This window comes from Gymnoscopelus microlampas (assembly GCF_963454915.1).
Source record: "Gymnoscopelus microlampas genome assembly, chromosome: 15".
Taxonomy (NCBI): Eukaryota; Metazoa; Chordata; class Actinopteri; order Myctophiformes; family Myctophidae; genus Gymnoscopelus; species Gymnoscopelus microlampas.
Window position 1 is genome coordinate 40,663,020 of NC_139952.1, and position 19,127 is coordinate 40,682,146.

The window sequence follows — 19,127 nt, forward strand, 5'->3', positions numbered from 1 at the left end:
TCCTCCACTCCCTCCATCCATCCATCCATCACTCTGTTTCCCACCCTGTTGTCACAACCCCCCCTCACCCCCACCCCCCACCCCCCACCCCTCAACCCACATAGACAATAATGACGGGCTGTGTTACTACCTGACCCGGCCCTGTATCAACTCCACCCCACTGACCCTGGGTCTGGGGAAGGACGCTTGGGAGGTGGCGAGGGAGCGGCTGATCCTCGAAAAGAAACTGGGCCACGGCTGCTTCGGGGACGTGTTTTTGGGTGAGAAGACGAAGACACCTAAAGGAAGACAACAACGGCCGGGCACGGGCTAGTGTCCTCGTTTTTTTTTTTAAGTGTCTGTCTGTGGTCCACCAGTGTTGATTTTGTCTAAGACTAAAACTATGGCGAAAAATGTTCGTCGACTACCTTTTTTCACAGACGAAAACGACATAAAAACAGTGAAAACTAGGCTATGATGACTAAAACTGAGACTAAATGTATTGAGTCATTTTATGTTTGGTCACACTCGGCTGTTGCACTCTGAAAATAGCAGATCTACAAGTTCACAACGCGTCGCAGCACGACGCGTTGTGAACTTGTAGATCGGCTATTTTCAGGAGGCAACCAAGTGTAAAATCAGCCATTACGACGCCATCAAGGCACCCGCCAAAATACATTTTAGTCGACGAAATCAACTGTAGATTTAGTCGACTAAAATCTGATGATATTTAGTCGACCAAAACTAGACAAAAACTAAAACATTTCAGTTGACTAAAATATGACAAAAAATAAATGGAATTGTATTCAAAAGACTATGACAGAAACTAAATGAAGATTTGCTGTCAAAATCAACACTGGTGTCCACCCTGGTGTCCACCCTGCTGTCCGCCCTTTCGGTCCGTCCGTCCGCCCCCGAAAAAATTGTCTGTCACTGTTGATGTCCGCCCCGGGCCCTGAAGACCGCTAATGGCGCTCTTCAATGCCTTTTGTCTGACTTTTTTTGTTGTCCATGTAGTGTACTGTACGTACACGCTGCCTCTGTGTGTGCATTGTTTTCTGTCTATTGTTTATTAAGGATCCCCATTAGTCTACTACACTGTAGAGGAGACTATTCTTCCTGGGGTCCCGGCAAAAAGAAACATCAATCCCCTCTTATCCCCTAACAAGCCAGAACCTCGTTCAATTGTTTTTTTAGGCATCTTTACTTCCCAACATTTTTTTAATCTGTCTCTATCAAGGCCCTTTATTTCTTTTGTCTCTCTCCCTCTCAGTAATAGGCCCCACTCTCTAATATAGCAGTTTAAAACGCCTTGTGTTCGCGAATAATCTGAAAATGATCTATTCTTCTCCCCAGCCCGTCTCGTGTCCAGCTGTGTTTCAACCAGTCCTCCCACTACTGGATGTGTATGATGATATTATCAAGCTTGCCTGTAGTTCCTATTACATTCCTTATTATGCAGGAGAAACTCCCTATTGTGTGTGAGACACCTTGTTTTACCTTAGTGTGAAACCCTTTGTTTTAGTCTGCAGCAACAAATCCGATTTCTTTTCTCAAATCTGATCTTTAGGATCCTGTATTTTTATTTGCTAAATGATCTGACTGGATTTGTGTATTCACATCGTTGACCCATCTGCATAGTTTTTTTTTGTTGTTGTGGTAATGACATAACGGTATAGGCGTGAGTAATGCTTAACTTATAGCAAAGATGGTTGATTTAGAAAGATAGAATGGCACATAAAATGGTACACAAATCGTATGGTACACAAATCCTACAAATGGTCTCCTAAGTGGGCCGACGGCAGATCTCGCGAACGTCCGATGTTTACTGGTGCTAGATCCCGCCGAGAGTGTGTTGCTGGGACAGAGAAAGGTCGATAATAAAGTAGATTTTCTCCTGATTTGACTCAGAAAAAAAAAACATTTTTGTGTGAAAATCTAGGACAGATTGTGTGGCTTGTGACGATCGGGTCCAATATTTAGTTCAGTGATCGGGTCCAATATTTAGTTTTAGTTCTAAAGAATGGTTCAGAAGCTGTGTTTACGTTCACTCTTCCATTGGAAATAATAGACTCCAACCTGCTTCTGGTCTCGGCCAGCCACCTACTTCACACAGATACAGGAAATAAACCAGAGATGGCATGTCTTGGCTTATACACTGTTGTACAAGGGTGTCGCTGGCCAAAAGTAAGTCTGCCACATGCTCAGAACGCATCGAACCACAACACGTTTTGAGCTTGTAGATTGGCTATTTTCAGCAAGCGATGCCATTGTACGTCAAAGTATATATCGGGCCTCAGTGTCTAGACTGAGACACATCTTTAGATTGACTTATTGATTAATTTTCTTTATTAAAGTGTCATGCCTCCAAGGAAGCCCAGCCATAAAGGGCAAATTACTAATAATAGTTAATTTTACAACTTGACAGGAAACCCGACATGAACCTACTTGAAAAGCTGGGATTGTCTTCTACTCCAGGCTCTATAAACTAAATTTGCCGTCTTAAACACTTCATTCTTAAGCAACCCACTCCAACATCTGGCCATCATCTTCCCAGAATAGCTCAGGCCTTTGTTTTTGCATTACATCAACTAAAGGAACCCTCAAATCATCATAAAGTGTACAGTAAAAAAAAAATCAAATGAAATTAAGTTTCGACTTCTTTCAGATCACATAGTTAGCATAATATCCTATTCTCTTCTGGCACAGCTGAGAAACTGCATAGCACGAAAAATCGTATTTGGGGCTGCCAGTCTGAACATGTCCCTACGGTCCATTAAAAGGCTTGTAGTGAGTGTCACTGTCCAGTACAGTAGACTGTTCTCCCTCCCTCCCTCCCCTCTTTCATGTCATGCATGCTCGTTGCTCGCCATCACAACTCATATTGCATGTGTCACTCAGTACCTAAGTGTGTGTGTGTGTGTGTGTGTGTGTGTGTGTGTGTGTGTGTGTGTGTGTGTGTGTGCCTGTTTTGTTGCCGTGCATTTCTGTGCATCCAGGTTTATTTTGAGGTATTTGTACTTTACTTGAGTATTTCCAATTTCCAATACTTTTACTTCTACTCCACTACATCTCAGAGGCAAATATTGTACTTTTACTCCACTACAATTATTTGAAAACTTTAGTTACTAGTTACTTTTCAGATATAAACTGATATAATGAAACATACATTAACCACTTTAGCCCTATTTTATACATAGGCTATTTGAAAATAGCAGATCTACAAGCTCGTTGTGAGCTTGTAGATCTGCTATTTTCAAACATTTTGGTACTTTTACTTTTGGTACTTTAAGTAGTTACTAGTTTAGGAATACCAGGATTTGTCCCGGCCGACTATGTTTTGGGGCGAGCGTTTTGGTATTCCTTCTTATGCTTAAGTGTGCGTGTTAATGTGTGTGTGTGTGTGTGTGTGTGTGTGTGTGTGTGTGTGTCTGCACGTCTCCCGTACGTCCTCTGTGGTGGTACTGTGCATACGTACGTATACCAATCTCCAACCCTTGTCTTTGCTGCACTGCTCTGCCACCAGGCATGTGGAACGGCACCACCAAGGTGGCGGTGAAGACTCTGAAGCCGGGCACCATGTCCCCGGAGGCCTTCCTGGAGGAGGCTCAGATCATGAAGAGGCTCCGTCACGACAAGCTGGTGCAGCTGTACGCCGTGGTGTCTGAGGAGCCCATCTACATCATCACCGAGTTCATGAGCTCAGGTATAGGATATAATAACGTGGAACGGAACGCCGAGTGCTGAAAAACTGTCATGTTCGGGTGTGAATGATGGATTTTTGTACATTTTTTATTTTGTCAAAGAGAGAAGAATGTCAGACCCCGGGAATCGCTTTCATTTTCTAAAGTAAAAGTCATTCACGTTCGAGGATTTTTTGCTCGCGTAATCTCACAGACAGACAGACAGCACAGCAACGCAAGAAATGAAAAAATAACTTGTTAACCCATTAAGACCGGGAACGCATCTGTGTCATTTAAAGATTTCTTTGGGCTTTTAAAAAAAAACAGATATACAAGCTCATAGTGCGGCACCGAGTGCCGCACTATGAGCTTGTAGATCTGCTATTTAAAAAAAATCACGATTCTTTTAGCAAATCTTTGAATATATATATATTTTGAAAGAGCACATTTGTAACTCCAATCTTTGCTTCTGGGGGGGTCCCTGGAACTAAATATTTTGAGATGGGGGTCCGCAGCCAAATACAAATAATTTTGGGTGGTCCTTGACATGAATGAGTTGGAGCACCACTGATATTATAGTAACATAAGTGTTTCAAACTGTTAGGATTTAGAAGACATTTGTAGAATCCCCAGAAGCAAAGACGTAAGTTACAAATGTTTGCTTTAAAAATATATATATATTCAAAGATTTGCACACATTTTCACAATCTTTCAAAGAAAGAAGATCTACAAGCTCAGAACTTGTATTTCTGCTATTTTTTAAATGCCAAAGAAATCTAAAAATTACACAGATTATTTCCCCTGGTTTAAATGGGTTAAAAATAGACGTTGGAAAAGAACATCTTGATTAGGCGCACTGAGTCGCTCCAAAAGGCTATGTCACGTTTTGGTCGTTGTCATGTTTTTTGGGGGTTGTCAACTCTGATGAACCATGAGCATCAGAGTATTTCAATCAGAAACACTCTCGTCTTAGTAGATAAAGAACCATTTATTGCCACAAATGGAATACAGTTAAGCTTGGCGTTAAAGCTCCACTCTTGGGAGAATATTCACTGAATTTTGTCGAAGCAGCCTGCTAAGCATATATTCAGAGAATGCTTTAGCAAATCCCCCATAGGGATACAATGACAACAATAAGCAATACATTAACATATTAGTTAGAATTAGCAGATATACATGATAAACACAAGTATTTGAGCCTAGCAAGATTTTAAACAGCAGATATACATGATAACCACAAGTATTTGAGCCTAAGCCAGACTCTAAACAAAGCAGATATACATGATAATCACAAGTATTTGAGCCTATGGCAGACTCTAATCAAAAGGTGGAGGCTGGGGTGGAGGAGGAGCTAGCAAAATGCATTGGTTCAGCAACCAAGAAAGACCTAGAGAATATGAAGCCATATTTATAGGAACCTCTTTGCTCAAGCATGAGCTGTGATTGGATAATGAGTGTGTGATGTAATGACCAGCTGGGCTGTGAATGGGGAATAGAAAGCTGATGTTCACATCAGCTGACTGACTGCTGGTTACAGCTTTGGCGTGCACGACTTCCGTGTCCTGCATGAACTAACGCTATGCTTCATTTCAATCAGAAACACTCTCGTCTTAGTAGATAAAGAACCATTTATTGCCACAAATGGAATACAGTTAAGCTTGGCGTTAAAGCTCCACTCTTGGGAGAATATTCACTGAATTTTGTCGAAGCAGCCTGCTAAGCATATATTCAGAGAATGCTTTAGCAAATCCCCCAAAACCAATAAATGCATACTCTCTGGTTTCAGCCAAGCGGCAGCTAGGCTACTCAGAGAGTGCATAACAGAATTCCCCCCCAACACACGGAAGCCAACGCCAAGCCTAAAAAAACGCCTTAATCAGTCATACTATATTATGTGAAGTAGCAAACCTGCTACTGACTTAAAATAGAATGCGCACGCATCCTGAAGTCATTCTACAAATTATGTGATAAGAGACTATGTGTCACAGCAAGCTTGCTGTGGACCTCAGCATTTAATTATTAAGCTATACTAAAAGAATGCAAGCATGCATCTTAAAATGAGGTCATCCTACAATTAATGAGATATATACTGTGTGTGTTCAACAGCCATGTTGATCCTGTACTTCAGGAGTGCTTTAAATGCAAGCATGCATTTGTGTGTTCAACAGCCCTGTTGATTCCTGAGCTTCAGGAGTTCCTCAGCATTTGATTGTTAAGCTAAACTAAACAAATGCAAGCATGCATCTTAAGACTATGTGTTCAACAGGCCTGATGAATGCAGAAACCTGTTGATTCCTGAACTCAGGAGTCCTAGACGGTATCGTAAAGCGATGCCCACTGCTATGTTGCACCGCGAATAGGATTCGAAAAGGACATTCTATTTCTTTTTAAAGAAATCTGATATATATAAATATATATATGTATATGAGGTCATCCTATGATGAATGATAACTAATGTTTATCATTCATGATAAATAAAGTGTACTAACTATGTGTAACAGCAGCTTGCTGTGGACCTCAGCATTTGATTGTTAAGCTATACTAAAAGAATGCAAGCATGCATCTTAAAACGAGGTCATCCTACAATTAATGACGTATATATACACTATGTGTGTGTTCAACAGCCATGTTGATCCTGTACTTCAGGAGTGTAGCCTACTTAACCAGAAAGTGTACTATAGGGTTGAGATTCCTTGGTTGCCCCTAGCAACGGAACGCCCCTGTAATCACCACTGATTAATAACATATGTGTGTAACAGCAGCGTGCTGTAACTCCCTATCCGCTCAGATAAGAGGGATGCAAGCATGCATCCGTAAAAGTCAACTATCTTCATCAGAATGAACCCATGCCATTGCCAACCACTTTTGAATGCAGACTCTATTTAACCGTCTCCTCATACAGTACATGCCACTCATTGCTTTTTGAGCAACTTCAAGTTTAAGCCTAGACCAATGTAGCTGCACCAATGCAATGCGGAAATGAGTGAGAGGTATACAGCTGCGCAGCAGTCCACATCTTTTGTAGAGGAGACAGAGCCGGGCCGTGAACCATGACCCTGGCTTTCCCTTGTCGGTCAGGAAGAACATTAGTCTTGCCTCGCCAGAGGACGTCTTTGCAGATACTGGATCATGGAGAACAGAGACAAAACATGGTTTTAGTTAGGGTTAGGGTTAGAAATTATGACGTTTGCACCTTCCCCCCCCTGTCTGATTTACAGTGTTTAAGAGTTTAAGATGTTAAGTTCATCCTACAAAAGTGTGAAACTATGTGTAGCAGCAGCATGCTGCAGACCTCAGAAATGAATTCATCAAGCTAAACTAAATTAAAAGTGTAAAATGTAATAACTATATGCAGCAGTAAGCATACTGCGGACCTTACCCATCACGCACAGATAAAGAAATGCAATACAAAACAGAATCATACTACCCAAATCAGTGCAGTGGAACCCAGCCAACACTTTCAGCAGCATACTTATGCCTGATGTCAATCTCAGATACGTAGATAGCGATCCACAAAAGCTTCAAGTTCCACAAGCATGCAGAACACCACCTAGATGAACTTTTGGAAAGACACACACAAGAGCAAGCATGCAAGCCTTCTCGTCTGGACGCTGTGGAGATCTGTAAGCAAACAGCTGGATTATATCATTCACTCATGGTGAACGTAGTAGCGTTCATGGCTGCAGACCGGCAACCTGCTGCTTCATTGTGAATGCTGGAATCAAGCAGCTGAAGAGTACTGTAGCTGTACCGTTTGCAATAAGCAGACCGCAATGCATCTTTAAGACTTTGTTTGCAATAAGCAATTATTTTAAATTGCAATTATCATCATAAGTTTTCTTCTTTCTGCAACCATCCAATGAAACTTAACCCAGCAGCACCTGTATGAGTCAGAGACAAGTAAACCCCCTTTATCCTTGCAATGAATAATGACTATTATATGATTTCCGCCTTTCACCTGCTGTGTTTTTTGTCCAACTCGAGATGTGGCCAGACGGTGCGCACTTCCTTTAGTACTTAAACAGACAAAGTATGCATCTGAAAATATTTTTGTGAGAAATAAGCAATGCACTAGATAACGTGCCTCAGTCAGCAGAACTCCCTCTGTCTGCCCACTGCTGACACTATGTTACTATGTAGCAGTAACCTTTTTCCTGTAGCATGATTAACATTAGTATCCTCATCATAGTAGTAGCAGCTCAACTGCAGTAGAATGAGTAGCACGATAAAATAGTAGCAGCATTTAGCCAAGCATGATTTATAGCTGTAATGTTAGCAGCAAGTATAAGTAGCTTTTTAGTAGTAGAATCAGTATCTCACACTTTTAGAACTAACAGCAACCCAACCTGAACCTTCCCGGCATCCGTGATGGAAAGAAGGTCATGCCATCAAAAGCCTTGGATCACCATAATAGCAGTCGCTCATAAACAAAACAGAAGCAGTGTGAATTCAAGCAATGAATATCCCTTTACAATGACATGGTTAGCTAAAAGTGAAGTAACATGCAATTAATTCAATGCACTATGAATCCGCTCCCTGCATCTAAGTCATAAGCTGATAGAATTGAAGCAGCAGAGAATCAGATTAACCTTTGCTTGCCCTCTAAATGGCACCCCCTGGAGGACAACCCACTACAATTGAAGCAATCGCCCCATTTCACAAGACTTTAAATCCACCATGAAGTAATTATCTATTTAAGCATCTGCAAACTAATCCACCCACATAATAGTTACCTGAACTTGAGCGATAAATTAAGTGAATAGAACAGGAATGCAGAAATAACAGCTTCACTGAGTGGATTATATTAACTTGAATATCCCCTGATAGTTGTGTACCTTATTTAACATGACATGATAGTTGTGTACCTTATTTAACATGACATGATAGTTGTGTACCTTATTTAACATGACAGTTACACTGCCATAATGCCTGCACATGACCAGTTAAGAAAGAAAACACCCTTGCCTTCACCTTATTCTCACACGGTAGCATTGAACTGAATTGACCATGATATGACTGTGTCAGTTGCATAGACTACAATACCCAAGATGCATGCTGTATTGTATGAGACTTCCTGATTACTCCCAAGGAGTAGTCACGTGACACCACCACGGCGTGTTGCCAGATTGTAAGAAAAACAAGCGCCAAGTCTATAAAAACAAGTCGCAAAACAAGTGTTTAGAATATTAAACATTTTTTGTACCATGATTACATATGAATATGGGCTTCCTTCACATGAACCCTGTTTAGTAATCATATTTGCTAGTGACTTAACAGAACACAATCCCAAAGTCGCTTATAATAAGCAGACATGGCAACACTGATTTGATACACATGCTGTGATTTCCTTTCCTGGCTTGAATACATGTCTAAATTTTGACTTCTTGTCTTATATTATGCCCCGTTGCACACAGATTGTCTACGACAGCTTTGATAAGTATAAACATATTATAAAAGCATTTGTGCTAGCAGAGCACTACAACTGTTGGAAGCTCTGCTTGAAGCTTCAGCCAACTAGATGGTACTGCACCATGTATTGTGGGTATTCCCAGAGTCAAGAGTGCCTCAGCAGAACAGCATTAGAACTTAGAAGCAGTACTTATTTTGGAAAAATCAAACTTTCGGCCCAAAAATGTAGCTCCATATATTCCTATACCTGAAGCCATAAAATGCTAAAATAGCCACGTTTCATTACCTGATGAAAGCTCTTTAAAACCACTGAAATGTCTTCTGCTGGGAATAAAAGGAAGTAGCCTACATGGGGAGCAAGCTGCTGTGTTAACTTTGCAGCGCTGTACAAACAAATCAAAGTTTTTACATGGCAGCAAGCATGCTGTTAGCTTTAAGCTACAAACAATTCGAGCTTTCCACATGCTATGTTACCTTTAAGCTATAAACAATTCAAGCTTTCCACATGTTATGTTAGCTTTAGCTACAAACAATTCAAGCTTCCACATGGGAAGGAAGCATGCCATGTTAACTGTGCAGTTCTGTATAACAACAAAGATTCTACATGCAGCAGCATGCTATGTTAGCTTTTAGCTACAAATAATTGAAGCTTTCCACATGGGAAGCAAGCATGCTATGTTAACTGAGCATTGCTGTATAACAACACAGCTTCTAAACACATGGCAGCACGCATGCTATGTTAGCTTTAAGCTACAAACAATTGAACTTTCCACATGGGAAGCAAGCATGCTATGTTAACTGTGCAGTGCTGTATAACAACCAAGCTTCTAAATGCAGCAGCATGCTATGTTAGCTTTAAGCTACAAACAATTGAAGCTTTCCACATGGGAAGCAAGCATGCCATGTTAACTGTGCAGTGCTGTATAACAAACAAACTTCTAAATGCAGCAGCATGCTATGTTAGCTTTAAGCTACAAACAATTCAACTTACCACATGGTGAAGAGAGTAGCCTACAAACAAATCAAGCTTCTACTGTCTGGGCAGCAAGCATGCTGTATTAGCTTTGTGCTACAACAATTCCTAATTTCTACATGGCAGCAAGCATGCTATTCGCTTAAGCTATGAGCACATTAGTGTTTGGCAGCAATAATAGAAGAAGCATTGCTGCTGTAGCAGTGGTAAAGTCAGCATCATAAGCAGACTCATCTCATATAGCACCAAAATATCATAGAGCAGCGCACAAAGCAGTAGATGAGCAGCAGATGAAGCTCGCAGCAGCTAGCAAAATGCATTGGTTCAGCAACCAAGAAAGACCTAGAGAATATGAAGCCATATTTATAGGAACCTCTTTGCTCAAGCATGAGCTGTGATTGGATAATGAGTGTGTGATGTAATGACCAGCTGGGCTGTGAATGGGGAATAGAAAGCTGATGTTCACATCAGCTGACTGACTGCTGGTTACAGCTTTGGCGTGCACGACTTCCGTGTCCTGCATGAACTAACGCTATGCTTCATATGTTACATTATCCAGAGTCACCCAGGGGTCAAACTAGGCCTCCTACTTTTCCTTCTTCTCTGCACAAAATCCCTGCTGACAGCTTGTAGATCGGTTATCTTTGCCAAATGTTAGCCCCCGGAATAGCAGAGACTGTAAAAAATATGGACGAAGGGAACCGCTACGTGACCCATTGGTTTCTACATACCCGTTTCGCCGAATTCAAATCCGCCATCTTGGAACCTTCGGTCCCGAAAAGCAACCGGAAACGACTGATAGTGGCTGCGAGTCTTCACTCGCTAGAACCATTAGAAGCCCTAGAAACATAACCTACTTTTTTTACTTTATCATTAATTTAAAAATTGATGGGACCATAGTTTACTAAACGCATATCATGATGATTGAAAAAAGACCATGGACGTTTAACAAAGGTAACAGGTTTTCATACACATGTTGTGAAATATGAAATGGAATTGAATACCCTTGAGTCTACACACTTTGAGACACTTTGAGGGTTAAATTCACACTTTTTAGTTAGTTAGTTTGTTAGTTAGTTTGTTAGTTTATTTTGATTTTGTTCACCGGTATCCATAACATTACACAGTAACATAAGTAAACTGTAACATAGTTCAAGGCGATGGAAAAGGAATAGGCTGAAGCTAAAAGCCTATATATATGCCTATGCTTCGTTCCCATTTTGTTTGACAAAAAACAGTTGCAATAGAGGTACATCAACGGTAAACAAGCCAAACAAACAAAATATAGTTCTGTTAAATTCACACTTTGGAGTTGTTGACATTGCGGGTGTGGGTGTGCGTCCCGAGAGGTGATGATGCAGTTATGTAACAGTGGGTGTTGTTGTTTTTTTTCAGGGAGTTTGCTGGACTTTCTGAAAGACGGCGAGGGTCAGAGCCTGAAACTCCCTCAGCTGGTCGACATGGCTGCACAGGTACATTATTTACATCACACTACGCACGCACGCACGCACGCACGCACGCACGCACGCACGCACGCACACACACACGCACACACACACGTGGGTAGCAGAAGTAGTCCTGCCTGCCTGCCCAGAAGCTTAATATCTCCCTTGGGCAAGGGCAACACGCACACACACGCGCGCGCGCACACACACTCACACTCACACTCACACACACACACACACACACACACACACACACACACACACACACAGCGATATACACAACATATATATCGTCTCTGTCGGGTGGAAACCTCATACAGTATATCCACAACCGTTACTTTCCAGGACTCAAATTCAAAAGCATCAAAAATTGCAGATCTACAAGCTCGAGAGCTTGTAGATCTGCTACTTTTGATGCTTTTGTGTGACGCTGTAGTATGCTCAAGTGGGGCGTTCATTTACGAAAAAACACAAAAAGTTAGAATATTGAGATAAGAGGGTTCTGCCTGACAATATATATACTGTATATTGAAGTGTGTGCGTGTGTGTGTGTGTGTGTGTGTGTGTGTGTGTGTGTGTGTGGGGGGGTGTGGGGGTGGGGGGGTGTGGGGGTGTGCGTGCGTGCGTGTGTGTGTGTGTGTGTGTGTGTGTGTGTGTGTGTGTGCGTGTGTGTGTGTGTGTGTGTGTGTGTGTGTGTGTGTGCGTGTGTAGATCGCAGCAGGCATGGCCTACATCGAGAGGATGAACTACATCCACCGTGACCTGCGGGCCGCCAACATCCTGGTCGGAGACAACCTGGTGTGTAAGATCGCCGACTTTGGACTGGCCAGGCTCATCGAAGACAACGAGTACACCGCCAGACAAGGTGACACCAACGCACACAACCTGATGAATAATGAAAGAGGGTGTGTGTGTGTGTGTGTGTGTGCATCACATGAGCCCTAGCGTCTCTATTCTGGGGTGAAGAGATTTGGCGGAGAGGGAGAGGGAGAAGGAGCGGACCGGTGCCGAGCCCTGGGGGACCTCAGTCAATTAAGTACATACTGTAGGTTTTAACCGTTTAAGACCGGGAAAGCATCATTTGTGTCATTTTAAGATTCCTTTGGCTATTCAAAAATAGCAGATCTACAAGCTCATAGCGCGGCACCAAGTGCCGCGCTATGAGCTTGTAGATCTGCTATTTTTGAAAAATCGTGAACATTTGTGCAAATCTTTGAATATATATATTTTTTAAAGCAAATTTGTAACTCAAATCTTTGCTTCTGGGGGATTCTACAAATGTCTTCTGAATCCTAACGGTTTTTCAGAAAACCTATGTTGCTACATCAGTGGTTCTCAAACCTTTTCATGTCAAGGACCCCCAAAATGATATATATTTGGCCGCGGACCCCCATCTCAAAATATTTTTGTTCCAGGGACCCCCCAGAAGCAAAGATTTGAGTTACAAATATTTGCTTTAAAAATATAAGATTTGCACACATTTTCAAAAATAGCAGATCTACAAAAGAAATCTAAAAATGACATACGGATGCGTTCCCGGTCTTAATGGGTTAAGGGGGTCATCTTTTTTGTTTGAAAAAGATAGTGCACGCACCTCCGTGGGCCATGGTGCAGGACAAACAGCAGTTTCACAAGAAGAAAGAAAGTCTGCACGCTGGTAATGCTGCAAAAGCTCTGCTGTATTTTTTATTGCCGTCAATGTTTCGATCGAAACAGCAATAAGAATATAGTGGAGCTTTTGCAGCATTACCAGTGTGCAGACTTTATTTCTTCTGGTCATCCCTGTGTTTCCATTCGCTCCCGGTTTAAGTGGTTAAGAGATGAGACCTCGTGGATTCCAAGCAAGAGTGCAGGCGTTGTGTTGCTCTCCGGCTGAAAAGCCCCTTTTATTCAGAAGTCTGATTTTAGTAAATAGGGACATAATGATTATGTATGGAAGTATATAGACCCCTTAATAGACGACGTCACACTGATAAGAACCAGTATGCGCGCGCAGGCCGGCACCAAATGAACCCCATTCTGTCAGGTCTAGCTAGGACGCGCCTCACTAGCCAACACACAAGAGGAGGTTGAATGAACTGAAACCAGCGAAACCCCGACACAATTATGTTGGGAATTGATTGCATGAAACAATCACCTGTGCGTGCAGTCTCAATGTTGGTAAACAAATAATTGGTCTATAGTCGGGTGGAAAGGTCATTATGTCCAAAACTGTTACTTTTCAGGATTCAAATTCAAAAATAGGAAAAGTAGTAGATCTACAAGCTCAAAATGCATCGTTTGGCGCCGCGCTTAGAGCTTGTGGATCTGCTACTTTTGATGCTTTGGTGTGACGCTGTCAAGTACGGCGTTAATTTACGAAAAAACACAATAAGTACGGAGATACAAGGTTTCTGCCCCGACAGCAACGATACACGCAGACATATTATTTGAATATCTCAGCAGCACTCTGAAGTAATATCTCTGTAGACGCACTGTGATCTCTTGAGAAGATATGTTAATGACGAAAAAAAAGAAATGAAAGAAACACTCAGTCTTCCACTATAGGAGTATCTGAAGAGAAGTGAGTGAGCAGCCTTGACTCGAGGTGTGTGTGTGTGTGTGTGTGTGTGTGTGTGTGTGTGTGTGTGTGTGTGTGTGTGTGTGTGTGTGTGTGTGTGTGTGTGTGTGTGTGTGTGTGTGTTGTTGTTGTTGTTGCCATGGTTTCAGGGGCTAAGTTCCCCATCAAGTGGACGGCGCCGGAGGCGGCGCTGTACGGACGCTTCACCATCAAGTCGGACGTGTGGAGCTTTGGCATCCTGCTCACCGAGCTCATCACCAAGGGACGCGTGCCATACCCAGGTAAACCGTACCACGGGGCCCGTGCCCCACTTTACACCTGGCATCCCTATTTTGGGCATGTCATTATAGGATAAATATTTCAAAAATGTTCCCATTTTTATTTTTGTTGGGGCTGCTCTTGGGTGGCGCAGTGGTAAAGTGTCTGCCCACCACCACCCAGTGGTGGGAAAAGTACTCAACTGTTTTACTTAAGTAAAAGTATCAATACTGCAATGTAGAAGTAATCTGTTACAAGTAAATGTCCGGAATGCAAAATCAGTTTACTGGTATTGGTATCAAAATGTATCAAAATGTACTTAAAGTACCAAAAGTAAAAGTACTAAAATGTTTGAAAATAGCAGATCTACAAGCTCACAACGCGTCGCGATTGCAGATCTACAAGCTTGTAAATCAGCAATTTTTTTCGCAATTTGCCAAAGTATAAAAATAGTGTTAAAAATTGGCTAAACTGTTACTTATTTTGCTGGGTGTCCCCCTGGAATCCCATCAAGGACACATGGGGAGTCCCCAGTCCCCACTTTGAGAACCTCTTTTGTACACAAAAACCGGTAGAGCCAACAGGGGGGGAGTCGTGGGTTTCCTCATCCCTCCCTCAGATTGGTCGGGTTGTGTGTCCTCACAGACCTGGAAATAAATCACGTCAAATTCCATGCTTTTCCATACTCACACATCTCTCTCTCTGGCTTTGGTTTCTGTCTCTCTACACTGTCCTATCTAAATAAAGCATACAATGCCAAAATTAATCTTTAAAAAAAAAGACACGAGGGTGAAGATGTGAGTATGGATTTGGGTGGACAGTTTTCTACAAATTCACACATGCGGGCACCATGCCAGTTGGCGTCTTGTCTGAGAGAACCTCAGACTTAGCTGGCTGAGGGTGCAAGAGGAGTGTTTTTCATTTGCTTTCCTGCGCCCGGATTATGTCACAACATCTAATCCCCGCGGGTTTTGTGCCGCTTTGCAGAGAGAACTTTTAAGTTTGTTTTGTTTACTCACGCCATCTGTTTCCCCCCCTCTTTCTACTCCTACTTCTGTCACGTGTTCCCCCCCCACACACACATACACACACACACACACACACTCTCCTTCTTTTCATGTCATTTAGGGCCACAGCTATTGATTATTTTCCTCAGAGATTATTTTATAGATGACTGTTTTTATTAATCGAATAATCAAGAAGCACAAACAACATGAGAAGCAAATTATTTGAGCATTTTATTTGAATTTAAATTAAAAAAAGGAATCAACTAATTGATTGTTTCTGTATGATTAACTACTTATGTACTATTTTATACTTTAGTCGTACAAGGGGGGGGTCGCACAAAATATATCGCCAATCTCCCCAGTTCACAACAACACATCGCATTGCGACACGTTGTGAGCTTGTAGATCTGGTATTTTACGTTATGTTTATTTTATTTATTTGACATGGACATCACAATAACATTGGACGAACCAAGATGCATCGCTTAAAGTGTAATTAGCACAAGTGCTAATTTTCAACACCTGTCCACAGGAGTTTTTTCTAAGAATAACACTGGTCTAAAACCCATCAAGTACAAAGAAAGGATACATATAGTAATAATTAACATCATCAAAATCAGACGCAATACAGTAACTTGTGAAACTAAAGTGAACATAATCATTCCAATGACCAGTCAGAAACTATTCATGTGCGCACAGTTGATTTGATTTCAACCATAGTTTTTGTCCTCTGTTAAACACATTACCATCTGTCTCTAGTTTTAGATCCGTAGGCAAAGAGTTCTCAAAGTTTTTCACTTTACTGAGGTGGCAGACTGATCCAAATGAGTTCTTGTATATGGGGACAATACAGTCACCATTTTGTCCCCCCCAAAATTGATACGTTTTTCTTTAGAACAAAATTGAGTTTGATTAACTTACTTAACCCATTAAAACCGGGAACGCATCTGTGTGTCATTTTTAGATTCCTTTGGCTATTCAAAAATCGTGAACATTTTGTGCAAATCTTTGAATATATATATTATTTTTAAAGCGAAATTTAAAGGGAATGCATGGGTTAAAGTTCGATTAACTTACTGTACCTTCCTTTTTCCTGTGTCCCCTCTCACCCCCCCCCCCCCCCCCTCACCACCTCACCCCCCCACCCCCCCCCCCACCCTCCCTCCCTCCACCCAGGCATGAACAACAGGGAGGTGCTGGAGCAGGTGGAGCGCGGCTACCGCATGCCCTGCGCCGTGGGCTGCCCCGCCTCGCTGCACGAGCTGATGGTGCTGTGCTGGCGGCGCGAGGCGGACGAGCGGCACACCTTCGAGTACCTGCAGTCCTTCCTGGAGGACTACTTCACCGCCACCGAGCCCCAGTACCAGCCCGGGGAGAACCTGTGACCTTTGACCTCCCCACATACATACACCTGTATGAATGAATGAACCATTGTAAAGCGCTTTGAGTAAGTTTGAGTACTTAGAAAAGCGCCATAGAAATGCAATTCATTATTATTGTTACTATTATCACACCGCACCGCACCGACAAGGCTGAGACCAGTGGTTCTCAAAACTGGGGGACCAACCAGGGGTTCTTGAAGGGGGGGTGGGGGGTTCCAGGGGGTCCCTAGCTCTTGGTCCAGAGTGTTAGCGATAGGGCTGCAGGAAAAAATTTATTCGAATACGAATCGCGATTCTCATGTTGGACGAATCGATTCTCATTTTCCAAAAAACTATTTTTAATTAATTTTAATATATATATATATTTTTTAATATTATTTTTTTGTATAATGACATTTTTGAGAAGTGGCAAGAACTTTTTGAATCAGAAAAAAATAGTTTTTTTATCGAGAATCGTTTTTAATCAAAAAAAAAAAAGGATTTTGAAACAGAAAAAAAACATTTTTGAATCGAGAATCATTTGTTTTGAAAAATTCTGAAAAAATCTGAATCGTGACCCCAAGAATCGGAATTGAATCGTGAGATAGCACCCTAGTTAGCGAGTTCTCTATAACGCTCTGCCAGGTGCGGTGCTATTCCCAACTCCACTGTATACCGTGCGAGGTCTCCCAACTGTAGTAAAAAAAATCAAAGGCCGAATCAAAGGCAGTTTTATAATTAAAAAAAATGATAAAAAAAACTATTCTCCTTGGTGGGAAATGTCTCAGAACCCCACCTTATGTGTAAAATCCCACTTTTTGGGCAGAAAATAAAAACATTTTTATTTACTCAACTAAGCCCTCTACAGATCTGGTCAATATAAATTACCATTGACCAAATCTATAGAGGGCGCAGTTGAGATAAAATCACCTCCGACTGGCGGACCAGCGCTAGGGGGTCCCCAGCTAAAAGATTGATAGTTAGGAACCGAAATGGATCCCTTATGGGTCTGTAACTAGGGGGGGTTCCTTGAAATTGCTAAATAGATAGACCTACAACTGTACCACAGCCACACACACACACACACACACACACACACACACACACACACACACACACACACACACACACACACACACACACACACACACACACACACACACACACACACACACAAATACACACAGGCAGAGATATATATATATACATATCAACACTTGACTTTAAAGAAGATCAAAAATTCAATTCGGACTTCTCCGCAACCGACCTGCACACTGCAACCCATCCAGGTCGATGCTGATATAAAGACAGGCGTGATGATCGGAGGAGCGCTGCCTATATACCCCCATCAGGCCCGTCAGTGCCATAGCGCTTCACCCAGTAACTATGACAACAAGGAACTGAAATGAGTGATGAATGGGGGTGGGGGTGGGGGGTTGTAGAGTGATGAAATGATACAAGATGATGTTCCTTCTTCATGTTACTGACCCACAGATTGTTTTTTTAGTGAAGTCCGGATAAAAAGGGAGTTTTGTTGGATTCTATGTCCCTGTTGTCTGACGCCTGAAGTGTTTTTAGGTGGGATTTATAGGAATTATTTTGTAAACTATTGCCACTGTGTGCCTACTGTACATTAATGCACTGCTCAGTGTAAACTTAACCACATCAACTCTAGAGTCCCTATTCTTGGGGTGGAGGGGGGGGGGCTATATGTGCCAATCTGCATCTCTTGTAGATTTGCAATTCTTTGGCAAAGAGATTTGGTGTAGAGCGAAAAAGGAGGTGGTCCTAGTACAGACCCCTGGGGGACTCCAGTTCAATGAAGTATATAGGGTTTAAGTGGTTAAGGGACTTTTATAGGTTTCAAGTGCTTTTTTTTCATACTCGAAAGACAAACTCTGAAGGATGAGAGGGAAAATGTTCTGTACTGTTTTTTTGTTTTTTTTGTCTGGTATCTTTGTATGAACTATCGTTTCTTTTCTCTGTTGTCGTCATTTTAATTTAACTCAGATATATTATCCGCACATCGCAGAGAAAGGTCTATATCTAAAAATCTAGCTATATCACGTATTACAGCTTTACAGCCATCAACACGCCAAGAAGGTCAACACTGGAGGAGGATGGGCTTATCGTTAAGTGTAAGCGTTGTTATTTTTGTTTAACCTCATTGTGTATAACCTGTATGTATGTTGAGTTCCTGCTGTCATTATGATTGTAATAAAGATCTGTATCTTTTATCCTGGTGGCGGAGGCACCTCTCTTCTTCTATTCGGCACGGACGGGGGTCAAGTTGTGTTAATCCAACTAATCCATTTAAGTGCAGTAAGTCCGGGAGTGGCTTATTGTCTGTATCGGGCCAAGAACGAGGGTGTCTGTCTCGGTGTTGATTTTGACAGCAACTTTTGATGTAGTTTTAGTCATAGTCTTTTGAGTTTTAGTCATCTGAAATGTT

General features: G+C 41.9%; 1 protein-coding gene across 2 annotated transcripts in view; it reads left to right on the forward strand.

Annotated features, from left to right (window-relative positions):
* The window catches only part of yrk (Yes-related kinase), a 53,247-nt gene extending 34,335 nt beyond the window's left edge, over window positions 1-18,912 (forward strand). The window contains exons 8-14 of one of the 2 annotated variants that reach the window (XM_084079648.1): window positions 105-260; window positions 3,506-3,685; window positions 11,440-11,516; window positions 12,201-12,354; window positions 14,199-14,330; window positions 16,491-16,714; window positions 16,824-18,912. In XM_084079648.1, the coding sequence (XP_083935774.1) occupies window positions 105-260; window positions 3,506-3,685; window positions 11,440-11,516; window positions 12,201-12,354; window positions 14,199-14,330; window positions 16,491-16,699 (908 nt within the window). In that variant the 3' untranslated portion in view covers window positions 16,700-16,714; window positions 16,824-18,912. The remainder of the gene's footprint in view (window positions 1-104; window positions 261-3,505; window positions 3,686-11,439; window positions 11,517-12,200; window positions 12,355-14,198; window positions 14,331-16,490; window positions 16,715-16,823) is intronic. The other variant, XM_084079647.1, reaches the window with a different exon arrangement.
* Window positions 18,913-19,127: the final 215 nt, after the last annotated feature.